Source organism: Hippopotamus amphibius, chromosome 9, assembly GCF_030028045.1.
Source record: "Hippopotamus amphibius kiboko isolate mHipAmp2 chromosome 9, mHipAmp2.hap2, whole genome shotgun sequence".
NCBI classification, from domain to species: Eukaryota; Metazoa; Chordata; class Mammalia; order Artiodactyla; family Hippopotamidae; genus Hippopotamus; species Hippopotamus amphibius.
The window spans coordinates 120010801-120027010 of NC_080194.1; the positions used below are offsets into that span (position 1 = coordinate 120010801).

At 35.4% G+C, this 16210-nt stretch overlaps 1 protein-coding gene across 1 annotated transcript in view; it reads right to left on the reverse strand.

Moving 5' to 3' along the window:
* Nucleotides 1-16210, reverse strand: part of LOC130861025 (phospholipid-transporting ATPase ABCA3-like) — a 216268-nt gene that overhangs the window by 159124 nt on the left and 40934 nt on the right. The window contains exons 6-7 of the mRNA XM_057749529.1: nt 3568-3684; nt 3109-3226 (exon numbers count right to left, since the gene is read on the reverse strand). Coding sequence (XP_057605512.1) covers nt 3109-3226; nt 3568-3684 — 235 coding nt within the window. The remainder of the gene's footprint in view (nt 1-3108; nt 3227-3567; nt 3685-16210) is intronic.

The following is a 16210-nucleotide window of genomic DNA, read 5'->3' on the forward strand; positions in this document are numbered from 1 at the left end:
ATCTACCCAGAGACTTATATGTAAAATAAATAGTCATAGCAGCATTAAATAATGGAAAACTGGAAACAATCTAAATGTCCATCGATTGTTGGATGGATAAACAAAATGTGGTATATCATATGAGGAAATATTATTCAGCAATTAATTGGAAGGAAACATTGATACATGCTAGGACATAAATGGATTTCAAAATCATTTTTTAAAGTGAAAGAAGCTAAACTATGAGAAGATTATTTTAGAAAAAGAAAAGACTATGTGTTTTATGGTTCCACTTACACCAAATGTCTAGAAAAGCCAGATTTATAAAGAGAGAAAGCAGATAAGTTATTACCTTGTACTAGACAGGTTAGGAATAGTGACTGACTAAAAATGGACTCAAAGGAAATTTTAGGAGTGATGAAAAATTTCTAAAATGAGACTTCATTATGGTTGTATAACTTGATAAATTTACTAGTGGGTGAATTTTATATCTATACACATATACATATATATATATATCTCATACTTCTATAAGCTGAATAAAAATGTGGTCAAAAATGCTAACAGGCATATTATAGAGAAACACACATATGGTTCATATTAACCCAAAAATATGATCAGCATGAATAGTTACTAGGGAATTACAAATAAAAAGTACTATGAGAAACCTTTCACACTACAAAATACGGTACAAATTTTAAAAATATTAAACAATAGGAATATTTTTCTACTGCTAAGTGGACTGCAAAATTGTGCAACCACTTTGGAAACAGTTTGACATAACCTAGTAAGGTAACATGTTCACATACCCTACCTGAATAAGAAATTCTACTCCTAACTATGTGCTCCAGAAAAAACTCTTGCACATCTGCACCAGCTGACATATACAAGTATGTTCACATCAGTATTATTCATAATAGTATCTAACTAAAAACAACCCAATATCCATCAAGTCTAAACTGATAATTGTACAGTAGAATAATACACAAGAGTAAAACTGAAGTCAGTTATCCACCACTATATAGACAAAACAAATTATAATTCTGAACTGTATAAAATTAATACAGTGTCATTTCACTAATAAAACTAAGCAATATATCATTTTGTGATAGATATATAAGTGGTAAAGCTACAAAGAAAAGAAAATCAGAACAGTGGTTATTATTACCAGGAAGGGACACAAAGTATTCCTCTGGTACTAGCAAATTTTTGCTTTCTAACGCGGTATGTGAGCACCTGGGTGTTCATTTTATTACTTTTTTATTTATATTGCATATACACTCTTGCACTTATGATATTTCACACCATAAAAAATTTAGAGGACTTATAATCAAGGAAATAAATATGGAAAGGCATCTATGGAAAAATAGTAGATACCAACTCATATGTAGATTATTCCCAAGACAATAGATGTAGTTTTATGACTTAGGAAAAAAGGCAAGCAAAACAGGAATCACACAAAACAAAGAAAAACCTTCAAATATTTAGGTGCTGATTGATGGCTAGAGAGATAAAGAAGCATTTATATAACTTATGAAATTTAAAATTTTATGTAATTCACTAGTTTTCTGCTACAAAACTTGAAATTTCTATCTGCTGATTTCATTTACTGATGGCCTTCTCACATAAACCACAAGCTTTTTTTTGGTGAATTTAAGTAAGGTAAGAGCTTGCTTTTCCTTCTGTGTGGCAGCTTTATTTCTCATCCTCCCTTACAATGAAGGTGGGTTTCTGAGGTCCTATCTTTATTTGTGGTGTCCTCTTAAATATTCCACATTTGGCAGGATCTAGGCTTATTTTAGCTCCCTGAATTGCTGTCAGGAAAACCCCAAAATCTCTGATGTTCAAAAGAAAAATCCCAAGGCAAAAGCTAGCTTTGGCTTTCAATCATCTCCCACTTAGTTTTTGGTCTTTGTGCCACCTTAGCAATGTTTACAAACATAAGGAATTTTTAAAAATATTTAATCAGTATCCTGGTTGTTTTAGCCAAGTGAGTCATTCATAGGTATTTACCTACTTTGCTCTTTGGTATATCCCTTTGATTCTTACTTTGACATAATTCTCTCCACCCATAGTTTTCCTGTGCTTTATGGTAGGTGGTAGGTATGATGCTATACTTTGTAAGAACTAACCAACTGATAGCAGTGTTATTGCTGAACACGATAAAAATATAAATTTCTTTACCATAAAACAAATGTGCCCTAAATGAAAGAAGCTAACATTCTAATTGTTCAGCATATAAGAAAAATATAAAAGCAAAAAAAAAAAGGTTTTCTGAAAAATAAATTTACTTATTTTTAAAATAAATGATAACAGAAAAATGACCACTGGGGAAGTAATTCTACAAATTCCCTAACTAGGCCAGTTTAAATTTATCCAGTCACACATTCCTCCTGTAAGGAGGACAGGACAGAGAAATTCTAATTTGCTTTTGGTATATTTGACATTGTTCCAGGTATGTGATAAGTGATCCAAAGACTTCACCGAGTGAGTGAATGAATAAATAAATATTTTCGTATGACCCTATTTTAGTTTATATTTTCCTGTCACATGTGATCTTATGTTGATTTTTTTTTTTTTTTTTTTGGTTGCGTTGGGTCATCGTTGCTGCGCATCGGCTTTCTCTAGTTGTGGCAAGTGGGGGCTACTCTTCATTGTGGTGCACGGGCTTCTCATCATGGTGGCTTCTCTTGTTGAGGAGCACGGGCTCTAGGAGCATGGGCTTCAGTAGTTGTGGCTTGCAGGCTCTAGAGCACATGCTCAGTAGTTGTGGTACACCGGCTTAGTTGCTCCGTGGCATGTGTGATCTTCCTAGACCAGGGCTTGAGCCTGTGTCCCCTGCATTGGCAGGTGGATTCTTAACCACTGTGCCACCAGGGAAGTCCCCTTATGTTGATTTTTATCCTCTTTTCACATGCATTCTATGCTATATTAATTTTCACTAATCTTTGCCCTTCCTCTCAAATCATTTCACATGCATATGATATGTATGTTTTTAGGCAAATTTAGAATGTAAGCAGAGGCTCTATATGAAGTGGCAACTAAAGTTTAGAAGAAGCTACAATATAAAATCTTCTTTTAGCCAACTGAAACACTAAAAATTTTTCATGAAAGGAGAGTTGGACTCACTTTTATTGAAGAATGTGGTAATTAGAAAGCCGAAGGTTACCAAGGCCATGACAAAACACAGGAAAAAGACAAAGATGAGAGATGGGTCACTGTGTTTGAGGACTACCTCAGGTACAATCTACAAAACAATTGTGAAGCTAGTTTAGTCACACTGGAAATGGTGTCACAGAAAAACAAGGAGGCAAAAGAAAATATCCTTAAAACATTTCAGTAGCCCTAGTGAAACAGTGAGATGGAAAGTTAACTAAATAACTCATTTCTCACAGAAGGGCTACCCATATAGGTAGGTCTATGGTTTTTGTCTGCTGATAGCCTGAGCGGCTTCTGAATTTCCAAGCAGGATCAATGAAAAACACATGTATTCTCCTGCAACCTAAAACCCACATAGCCCCCCACCCACAATTATTTTATCCCTTTCAAAGTTTAGCTGCAGCATGCTGCATTCAATTAGATACTTGCCTTGACAAATAAAACCACACACAGTATACAGACGATAATTAAAAACATCAAAAAGAATGTGACAAAATAGGAAGCCCAGAGCATAGCATTACTGAGTCCTATCATGAACTGGTACTCCTGTGGGAGAGTTAACATAAAAACAAATATCATGAAAACAATTCATAGTTTTCAAAATGCATTCACAAATATTATCTAATTTAATTCCCACAAAAACTTATATAGGTTAAATATTATCATCCCCATTTTACAAAGAAATCAAGTCTCAGAATAGTGAGTCGCAGTGCTGTGATTCCAAATGAGAATTCTGAGTCCAAAGATCTTTCCCCCAGTAACGTACCAGTTATGGTTCTAACACAAGAAACGCTTAAATAAAAATTTAAAACAAAAAAAGAACCACCTTTCTTGTTATTATGCTCTACCTCAGGAAATATTGGAAGAAAATAAATAAGCTTTAATTCAATTATAGATTAGAGCAGGAACAGGCAAGCTACAGCTCAGGGGGCAGATCCAGTCAGCCTCATATTTTTGTAAATAAAGCTTTGCTGGCACACAGCCGTGCTTATTCATTTCTGTATTGTCTGTGGCTGCTTTCATCCTACAACAGAAGAGTTGATAGTTGTGGAATGGTCTGCAGAGAGTGAAATATATATTGTCTTATACAGGAAAAGTTTGCCAATCCCTAATTTAAACCAAACCCTTCCAGTTTTACAGGTCAGAAAACCAGACCCAGAGAGGTTAAGTTGCTTCTATAAAGTCATGCAGCAGCAGAACTTTTCTGTGCTCCTCCTGCTCTATCATGCTGCTTCTCCTTGTTTCAGAGGCCACTTTTTAAGCATGGACTAGAGGCAGACTCCCTGTGTTTGAATCCTCCACTTAGCAACAGAAAGACCTTAAACCAGCTCCTTGACCTCTCTGTGCCTCAGTGTCCTCATCTGTCGACACTAAAATTCAAACAAAAATAATGGGCAAGAAAGAGTTCACAGAATTTTAGCAGTGAGTTTCATAGACTCTAATTCATCAGAAGTCATTGGATTCAGACATTTGATATTTCAAGTTTTAACAAAGGCAGATCAAAGTTTAAAGTTACAAGATGATAGTTTTAATTTAAAAGGCTAGTAAAAAAGCCAAATTAGTGGTACTAGTTTCCAGAGGTTATTAAAAATAGATGTTTCCTACTATATTATTAAAGTAATATATTTTAATTATCATATTTCAATTTTAAAGTTCTGTCTTTGGTCTCTGGCTAGCAAATAGAAAGTGCTTAAAAGTGTTTGTTGAATAAACAAAGAAACATGAAGGTGTCTAGTTATTGGATTGCTTTCCAATATCCTTACAAATGAATTTGCATACACTTTGTTATGCAAAGGAACCATATGAGAAAATAAAATGTTAATTAGAAGAATAAAGAACTTTAAAATAACAGATTTACTAAGGATCAGTGAAAAAATCAGCTCTTTTAAGCAAGTTTCTATGAAAAAATCAAAACAAGAAAGTTGGCAGTAAAGTTAAGTAACTTACAAATGACACCCAAAATTCCCAGGTTGTGGGAAGACATTCTGGAACCTTTTTGAAACATTGAAAATGTTGAAGTATGTGGGCCGAGCAATGGGATTCAGAATGTCCTGCTTGAGCAGTGGAGGAGCTGAGGGTGCGGGGCGTGGAGACTAATATCACCCTGTTTGGTCCTGAGGGATGGCTGGTTAGCCAAAGACGGGTAAGATTCCTCAGAGGAGGAACAACCTAAGACAGGCACAGCCGCAGAGGGGCCAACAGGGGTGGTGCATAGAGCCTTCCTTATATCACCGTGTTTGGCCCTGGAGGATGACTGGTTAGCCAGAGACGGGTAAGATTCCTCAAGGGAGGAACAACCTAAGACAGGCACAGTCCAGAGGGGCCAACACGGGTGGGGCACAGACCCTTAATCCTTTTGAGAGAGGTCTCCTGCCCCCAGGGCTGCTTTGCTTTCCACGCCCAGCTCAAATCAGGACCCAGGAGGCAAACAAAGATCATTGCCCCCAGTCATGTGAGGCCTTTGATTGTTTATGGGATTAACCTGGGAGTGTTAGACCCTTAGGCTATGCCGAGAACTCAATAAAAGCAACGTGGGATCAATCAGCAAGGCTCTTGATCCTAGAGGTCTTGAGTCCCCCGGTCCCATCTTTCTCTTCAGTCTGTGTCTGTGTGTTCTTCAAGCTTGCGGCACCCGTCACTCACCTCGAGTCGCCGAGTTGATCCCGGCACCAGGTAGCCACACTTGAGTGTGTAGATGTGTAGTGTCCACTCAGAGAAAGAAAGAGTAAGATAAAAATACACTAAACTTTTAAGAGATTTTACCTCTGGGTGAGTAACCCAGGGATTTATGAATGGGAGTCATGTTTTCCATGTCCATTTTGGCTTTTTAACATGTACTGTTTATGTAATAGCCATGATATTTTAAAAGAAAAATCACTTGAAATTGTGTTCCTGTATTTTAAACAAGTGATGAATTACTACCAAAGCACCAGCCAAGACCCTTAGATAGGAGGACACAATCTCTACTGTTCCTTCATACAAAATTTCTAATACAAAACAAAAACTCAGAGAAATGGAATGCTTCCCCTTTTGACCTAGATGGGGCAGACAGGACCAGATTTACCCTCCAGCTAGAAACAATGGGAGAGAGAGAGAGAGAGAGAGAATGGAATATTATAGCCATAGAAAATAGGGAACTCTTGCCATTTACAACAACATGAATGGACCTTGAGGGTGTTATGCTTAGTGAAATGAGTCAGACAGAGAAAGATAAATACTGTATGATATCACTTACATGTGAAATCTAAGAAAAAGAAATCTATATTAATTACAGAGAACAGATTGGTGGTTGCCAGAGGCTTGAGGTGGGAGATGGGTGAAGGTGGTTAATAGGTACAAATTTCCAGTTATAAGATAAATATGTCCTGGGAATGTAATGTACAGGATAATGACTACAGTTGACAATACAGTATTGTATACTGAAAGTTACTAAAAGAGGAAATCTTAAAAGTTCTCATCACACACAAACACAAATTGTAATTATGTGTGGTGATAAGTGTTACCTAAATTTATTGTGGTAATCATATACATATATTAATCATTATGTTGTATACCTAAAATAAGAATAATCTATGTAAAGTGAAAAGTTGATTTTTAAGACCAGGCAATTAAGGACAGCAATCCCTTAGAGAAGAGAGAAACAAATGAGATACGACTTAGTTGCCCAGCTAACTGGAGTAAGAGCTCAGCAATGTCCCTGAGGGGAGAAGACAGGGATGGGAGTCGAGGTGACTGGAGTTTGCATTGTCAAATAACAGAGTTAATCAGAGACAGAGTTCCAGAGATCTTTGGAAGGTGCTCCTAGAGTCTTCTTAGTATTCACCAGCACATATGTGTGAGGAATGCCCCAGCGCAGTGAAAAGAACCACTTTAAGGATCAGAGGGGAAAATACCTAGAGTTTACATATGCCTAGAAATAGTTCCTGTTCCTCTCAGCCAAAGTGTAAAACCACATAATTTATAGGTCATAGGTAGACTATCTATAAGGATTTTGTGTTAATACTGAGCCAAATTTAGCCTTAGACTTGGGTTTCTTAACCTCAGTATACTGAAAACATAGTCGGTGCAAAGTATTGTCCTAAGTGCTTCACATACATCAGGATTTCTCACTCACCGCTATTTCTATTTTGGAGTAATGCTTCATTGTGGGGGGATGTCTTGTGCATTATAGAATGTTTAACAGCATCCTTGGCCTCTACCTACTAGGTGCAAGTAGCAATAGTTCCCAGTGTATAAACGTCCCCAGACATTACCAGATGTCCTCTGGGAGCAAAGTTGCCCCCAAATGAGTTGTTTACTGTCCTAGAATAAATGCAATTCTGTTCTACCTAACAGAAATTTAAAAGCAAGACCCCAAAAAATAATATTGTTTCCAGATTATTTAACTCAGTATCAAAATAAAACTGAGGAATATAGAATACAGAAATATCCAAGTCTCAATAAAGTAAAATTCACGTCTGGCATGCAATTAAAAATTACCAGGTGTGACAGTCAGCTTCAGAGTTGGCCCTATCGTCTCTGCCCTCTGGTGTTCACACTCCTATGTGAACTCCCCTTGTGTGAGTGGGTCATGCAACTTATTTTAACTGATAGAATGTGATAAGAATGATGAAATGTCACTTCTGTGATAGTTACATAGGATTATGGCACTTGTCTCACTCTGAAGTGCTCTCCCTAGCTAGATTTGATGATGCTGTTGGCCATTTTAGGAGGACCATATGGCAAGTTGCTGCGGGTAGCCTCTGGCCAACAGCCAAAGAGAAACTAAACTACTCAGTTCTACAACCATAAGGAACTGAATTCTACCAACAACTACATGAGCTTAAAAGTGATTCTTCTCCTAGTTGAGGCTCAACAAGACTATATCCCTGGGTGATACCTTGATTTCAGGCTTGCAGAAAACCCAGCTAAGCCTGACTTCAACACACAAAAAGTGTGAAATAAAAAAATGTGTGTTTTTATAAGCTATTGAGTTGTGGTAATATTGTTACACAGCAGTAAATAAGTGTTATATGAAACATGCAAAGAAGGAGAAATATGACCCATGATGAGGAGAAAAAAATCAATCAAACTGACATAAAAATGTGCAATTTATAGAACTAGTAGATAAGGATATTAAACTTATTATGATTATATTCCATCTGCTTAGTAAGCTAGAGGAAAATGAAATATGTTAATTAGAAACATGAAGCATAGAGAAGTAATTAAAATGAAAAATACACTAGATTGGATTAACATCAGATTAAGCACTGCTGAAAAGATTAGTGAACTTGAAGACACAGTAATACAGATGATCCAAAATGAAATGCAAAAGACTTCAAAAAATGAGTGAAGCAAAGTCTGGAAACAACAAATGTTGGAGAGGGTGTAGAGAAAAGGGAACTCTCCTGCACTGTTGGTGGGAATGTAAGCTGGTACAGCCACTATGGAAAACAATTTGGAGGTTCCTTCAAAAACTACAAATAGAACTACCATATGATCCAGTAATCCCACTCCTGGGCATATACCCAAAGAAAACCATAATCCCAAAAGAAACTTGTACCATAATGTTTATTGCAGCACTCTTTACAATAGCCAGGACATGGAAGCAACCTAAATGCCCATCAACAAATGAATGGATACAGAAGATGTGGCATATATATACAATGGAATATTACTCAGCTATAAAAAGGGATGAGATGGAGCTATATGTAATGAGGTGGATAGAACTACAATCTGTCATACATAGTGAAGTAAGTCAGAAAGAGAAGGACAAATATTGTATGCTAACTCACATATACGGAATCTAAAAATGGTACTGATGAACTCAGTGACAAGAACAAGGAAGCAGATACAGAGAATGGACTGGAGAACTCGAGGTATGGGAGGGGGCGGGGGGTGAAGGGGAAACTGAGAAGAAGCGAGAGAGTAGCACAGACATATATATACTACCAACTGTAAAATAGTCAGTGGGAAGTTGCTGTATAACAAAGGGAGTCCAACTCGAGGATGGAAGATGCCTTAGAGGACTGGGGCAGGGAGGGTGGGGGGGACTCGAGGTGGGGGGCGTCAAGGAAGGGAGGGAATATGGGGATATGTGTATAAAAACAGTTGATTGAACCTGGTGTACCCCCCCAAAAAAAATTAAAAAAAAAAAAATGAGTGAAGTATCAATGAGCTGTGGGACACATTCAGATAGCCTAATGTACATGTAATTAGAGTCCCTGAGGGAATGGAGAGAGACAGAGGGCATAAGAAATATGTAGAGATATAAAAAGACAAAATTTTTAAAAATTTGACCAACTATAAACCTACAGATACAAAAAGCTCCAGGAAATGCAAGCACAAGAAACATGAAAAAAAACTAGACCAAAGCGTACCATAGTCAAATTCCTGAAAACTAGTTAAAATAAAAAGAAATCTTAAAAAGAATCTTCAAAAAAATGACACATATACAGATGGGCAGAAACTCCCATGTGATTGGAAGCAACAAGACAGTAGATCAGATATTCAAGTACTCAAGGAAAAACATTACCTTAGAATGCTTAACACAATCTAAGTATTTTTCAAAAATGAAAGCAAAATAAAGACCTTGCCAGACATACAAAAGTTGAAAGTATTGTCAACAGAAGAACAGCACTACCAAAAATATTAAAGGGAAACCATCAGGCAGAAGGAATATATAAGAAGATATAAGATGAATCTGGATCTATACAAGGAATAAAGAGAAGAGGAAATGAGAAGTACATTGGGAAAATATTCTTTAGATATTTAATTGGTTTTTTAAAGCAAAAATCATACCAATATATTGTGAAGAAGCAAAATATATCATAAAATGGCAAACATGTATAATATAAACCTAAAGCTACCATGAAAATGACACAACTGAGAGTTACAGCTAAAAAGAAAACAAAGTTAAATTGAATAAAAAATAATCAAAAATTTAAAGAATAAAAAAAGAACATATGGGAGGAATGGAAAACAAATAGAAAGATGATCAATTTAAACCTAACCATATCAGCAATAACACTAAATACAAACAGTCTAAACACCTAATTAAACAGTAGAGATTTTCAGACTGGATAAAAGAGAAATACCTAACCATGTGCTACACAAAAAATTCATTTAAACTATGAAGACATGAACAAGTTAAAAGTAAAAAGACAGAAAAAGATATACTGTGCTAACATTAAGTAAATGAAAGATCAAGTAGACATATTAATATCAAACCAAGTAGATTTTAAAGAATTTAAAGGGATGAAGACAGTACTTTTATAATGTTAATGAGATAAATTTATCAAGAAGGCATAAAATCCTAAAGAGTAGAACACTCAAAAACAGACCTTTGAAAATACATGAAACAAAATCTGTCAGAACTGAGGAATAGACAGATTTACAAATATATTCAGATATTTCAACATTCCCCTCCTCAACTAATGGAACAAATAGAGGAAAATCAGTAAAATATAAAAGATTGAACAGCCCTATCAACTAATTTAAGAATATGAGGTGGAATTCTGTGAGCTAACCTGTCCTACACTAAGCCAACTCCAACAAAGAGATAATACCACTCACCTTCCCAACTGAACTGTGCAGGGAGTTTGAGAGAGGACAGACCTGGGGAAGAGCTTTTAAAACTTTATATGAAGTCCTAGACTCATCCTCATTTTGTTCATGTATGAAAATGACCAGAATTAAAACTGAACAATAGTGTGGAACACTGCTCTAGTTTCAACTGTATACTGTGAGTAGTGATTAAGTGTAAGTGGGGCAGACTAGAATAGCACTGTGAAGGCTTTATAAACAAAATTGGTATTCAAACCACAGCTCACAAAAGAGGACCAGGATGTGTGTTCTAAATATAAATAAATCAACTACCTACTTAAAAAGTTTCAAAAGGAACAAGATACTCATAACATAATATTTAAAATATCCAGGATATAACCCAAATTTATTCAGCAAGCCAAACCAGGAAAAATCTAAATTCCAAAGAGAAAAGATCCTCAGATACCAAAATCCAGATGACATAGATGTTGGGATTATCTAATAAGGACTTTAAAGCAGCTATCATAAAAATGCTCTAACAATCATGAACACTCTTGAAATTAACAGAAGTCTTACCAAATAAATTGAAAATGTAAAAAATCAAATGGTATTTTAGAATAAAAAATATATTTATAATAATCAAAAATTTAAACTCACTGGTGGGCTCAACAGCAGAATGGAAATGACAAAGGGAAGGGTAAGTGAACTTGAAGAGAGATCAATAAATTTTTTTCTATCTGAAGAACATAGAAAAAATAAATTGAAAAAGAATGAACAAAGCCTCAAGGACCTGTGGGACAAAATCAAAAGATCTCATAGTTGGGTCATAGTAGTACCACCAGTAGAGGAGAGAGTGCAGAAGTCAAAAAATATTTGAAGAAACAATGGCTAAAAACCCTCAATATGGCAAAAGATGTAAACCTAATAGGTTCAAGTGCCTTAGTGAACAGAAAACAGAAAAAAAAAATCAAATACATCCACACCCAGAAATATCATAATCCAATTTTTAAAAAGTAAAGACATTCTTGAAAATATCAAGAAATATATGATTTCTAATTAGAAACTATGGAGGCCAGAAGGAAGTGGAACATTTTAAAGTGCACAAAGAAAGAATATTTGATCTAAAATTCTACATCTAATAAAAATATATCTCAGGAATTAGAGTGCAATCACAACACTCCCAGTTTAAGAAAAACTAAGATAATCTGTCACAGGAGATAGGATCTAAATGAATTATTAATATAAGTTATTCAGACAAAAAGAAAATGATGACAAAAGGAAATCTGGAACACCAGGAATGAAAAAAGAGTGACATAAATGGAAAACATACTATTCTCCTGTTGAGTTGTTTGATCAATAGAAATCAAAAAATTATAACACGATTTGATGGATGGTTCATTGTATATAGAGGTAACATTTAAAACAAGCATACCATAAAAGGTAGAGAGTAATAAGATTTACATGGTAGGGTTTCTACATGCCACTGTTAGTGGGAAAATACTCATACCAGTAGACTGTGATAAGTTCAATTTGTATATTACAACCCTAAAGCCACTACTTAAAATTCTATACTGAGTTATACTCAAAAACATACAAGATAAATTAAAATGGAATACTAAAATGTTTCACATATTTCAAAAGAGAGCAGGAGAGAGAAAACAGAATGAGAAACAACAACAACCAAAAAAAACGGAAATAGTGAAATGGCACACTTATATACAAATATACCAATAATTATATTAAATGCAAACATTGAAAGGCACAAATTAAAAGACAGATTGTTAGAATGGATAAAAATATATGAACAAGGGACTTGCCTGGTGGCACAGTGGTTAAGAATCCACCTGCCAATGCAGGGGACACGGGTTCTGATCCCTGGTCCAGGAAGATCCCACATGCCATGGAGCACCTAAGCCCATGTGCCACAACTACTGAAGCCCACGTGCCTAGAGCCCATGCTTCACAACAAGAGAAGCCACCACAGTGAGAAGCTTGCGCACTGCAACTGAGTAGCCCCCACTCCCCACAGCTAGAGAAAGCCCACCCACAGCAATGAAGACCCAATGCAGCCAATAAATAAATTAATTAATTTTAATAAATAAATAAATAAGACAGAAAATAAGAGATGCTGATGAGGATGTGAGTACATATCCTCAAAGAAATATTTGTATACCCATATTCATAGCAACATTATTCACAACAATCAAAAGGTGGAAGCAACTCAAATGTCCATCAATGGATGAGTTGATTGATAGACAAAATGTAGAATATACACAGGAATATCATTCAGCTTTAAAAACAAAGGAAATGCTGGGATTTTTCTGATGGTGCAGTGGTTAAGAATCCGCCTGCCAATGCAGGGGACACGGGTTCGATCCCTGGGCCGGGAAGATCCCACATGCTGCAGAACAACTACTGAGTCTGCACTCTAGAGCCCATGAGTCACAACTACTGAGCCTGCGTGCTGCAACTACTGAAGCCGGCGTGCCTAGAGCCCGTGCCCCGCAACAAGAAGCCACTGCAATAAGAAGCCCACACACCTCAATGAAGAGTAGTAGCCCCCACTCACCAGAACTAGAGAAAGCCCATGCGTAGCAACAAAGACCCAATGCAGCCATAAATAAATAAATAAATATTGAAAAAAACAAAAACAAAGGAAATGCTGACACCTGCTACAACATGGATGAATCCTGAGGACATTATGCTAAGTGAAATAAGCCAGTCGCAAGAAGGCAAATACTGTACAATTCCACTTATATGAGGTATATAAAGTAGTCAAACTGACAGAAACAGAAAGTATAATAGTTATTGCCAGTGGCTGAGGAAAGGGAGGAATAAGGGGTTCTTATTTCATGGACATAGGTTTCAGTTTTGCAGGATTAAAAAAGTTCTGATGATTGGTTGCACAATATGAATATACTTAACACTACTGAAGTGTATGTATACTTAAAATGGTTAAAATGGTAAATTTATGTTATATTTATTTTATCACAACTAAAAATAAATAAAAACTAAATTTAAAAATATATGATGATTTCATCTTGCCATTTGTGATATGGATGGGCCTAGCCCGTATGTTAAGTGTAATAAGTCAGACAGAGAAAGACAAATACCATATGATTTCACTTGCATGCAGAATCTAAAAAACAAAAAGAACAAATATAACAAAATAGAAAGAGTCATATGCTAGCTGGGAAGGGGGTAAGGGAGATTAAATGGTACAAATTTCAAATTAAAAATTAAATAACTTTCGTCACAGAGATGAAATGTACAGCATGGGGAATATGGTCAAAATTGTGTACTATCTTTGTATGGCGGCAGATAACTAGACAGGTAACTAGGCTTATCATATTTGGTGATCGTTTAGTAACATATAGAAATATTGAATCACTACGTTGTGCACCAGGAATTAACACAGTGTTGTAGGTCAATTATTCTTCAAAAAAAGAACACGCAAACAAACTCACAGAAAAGATATCAGATTTGTGTTTACTGGAGATGAGTAGTAGGGGAGGGGGAATTGAATTAAGGTGGTCAAAAGGTTCAAACTTCCAGGTATAAGATAAATAAGTACTAGGGAAATACTACAGAATATGATTATTATAATTAACATTGCTGTATGTTATTTATGAAAGTTATTAGGTGAGTAAATCCTAGGTGTTCTCATCACAAGAAAAAAAACCATTTTTTCTTTTTCTTTTATCTTGTATCTACATGAGATGATGAATGTTCACAAAACTTATTACAGTAATCATTTCATGATGAATCATTATGATGGCCTAAATCATTATGCTGTACACCTTAAATCTACACAGTGCTTCAAGTCATTTATATCTCAATAAAACTGGGAAAAAAATTTTAAATAAAATGTATGAATATTTCTAACAGGAAAAATTAAAAATTAGAAAAAAGAGTATGTTCTAGAAAAGGGAAAGTTACTATATAATGATATAAAATCAGAAAAGTGATTGCCTCCAAGTTGGGGCCAATGAATGGAACAGGGAACAAGAACTTTCTGGACTATGTTCTATATCCTGATTATTTTGATGACTCTAAAGGTGTATACATATGTTTAAACTCTTTGACCTGTACATGCAAAATCACATGCAAAATCTGTGTAATTTATTATGTATAGTGAATCCTTCAATAAAAAATAATAATAAAAGTAAATTTAGGGAGTTTTTCAAACAACAGAATGAAAAAATTCATCACCAAAAGTATACTGAATACTAAAGATTTAGGCAAAAGAAAAAATCATTACTCATGGGAAGATACCAGAAATAAGAACAGTAGGTAAATACATAGACATATAAATAACTTTATCAAGCAATAACATTTTGTGGGATTTAAAATAAATGACAGCAATATTTGAGAAGGCTTTGTAAAAGTGCTTTTTATGTAGTTTTCAATTTGTTTAATTTGCCTTTTGATGCACGTTGATGCTAGATTTCTGAATTTTGGTGATTCAAGAAAGCATGTTGGAATCTCTAAGCCTTCATAAAGAAACTAATAAAAGAATGCATGACAAGAGGCTAATTAAAAATAAAATCCAAATGATAAAATCCAAAAGAAAGCAAGAAAAAGTAACAAAGTAAGATGGCACAAATAGAAAACAACAAGATGATACATTTAAACACAAATATGTGTAATTATATTACCTATAAATGGTTCAGTAGACTAATGATCATTAGACATATATATTAATTACTTATGAGACATATTCAAATACAAAGATAAATATTGTAAATAATAGGATAAGAAAAGGTATATCATGCAGACACTAACCAAAAGAAAACCAGCACAGCTATATTAATAACAAAGTAGATGTCAAGGCAGAAGCACTGCTGGAGATAAAGATGGACATACCATGATACAAGAGTTAATTTCATAATGATAAAACCCATCAGGAAAAGATAACCATTCTAAGTTCACACACACCTAATCACAAAGTACTTCAGCATGGAAAGACTAAAATATACAGCCTAAGCAAAGCTTACATGCTAAAGCTTTTCAGGAGGTGCATTCACAGGATAGCAAGAATGAGAGAAAATAGGATGCGAAGGATAGAAAACAAATTCAAGGTAATGTATTTACCACACTGGCCACAGGCTCATAAAAAGAAACGCATTCAAATGCTAGCTAGCATTCAAGTAGGCCAAATGGAATCATCAGGCTTTAGACAGTCCACTGGAGGGAGAAAGGTAAAGAGATTTATTCATGTCAACTGTTTACTATCTCTTAACTCCATGGTCAAAGCTCACTAGGTTGAGTGATAACTTCCCTGAGTTGGGTGACCTGAAGATTCTGTGAAGCCACCGTGGATGAAAGATCCCTCACCCCATGCCAAAGCTCTTAAAGGCCTTTGAGTCTAGAAACGAAAAGAACCAGCTTCCAATGCAGGCATAATGGATGCCATTCCATCCCTGATCCTTACCCAAAAGGGAGTTAAAAAACAACCAACAATGTTAGAAGACAGGGTGATAGCAGTGGTGGGCAGGCTTTCCATGGAGAAATAAGCCAAGTTCTGCAAAACAGTTGAGAATAAGCA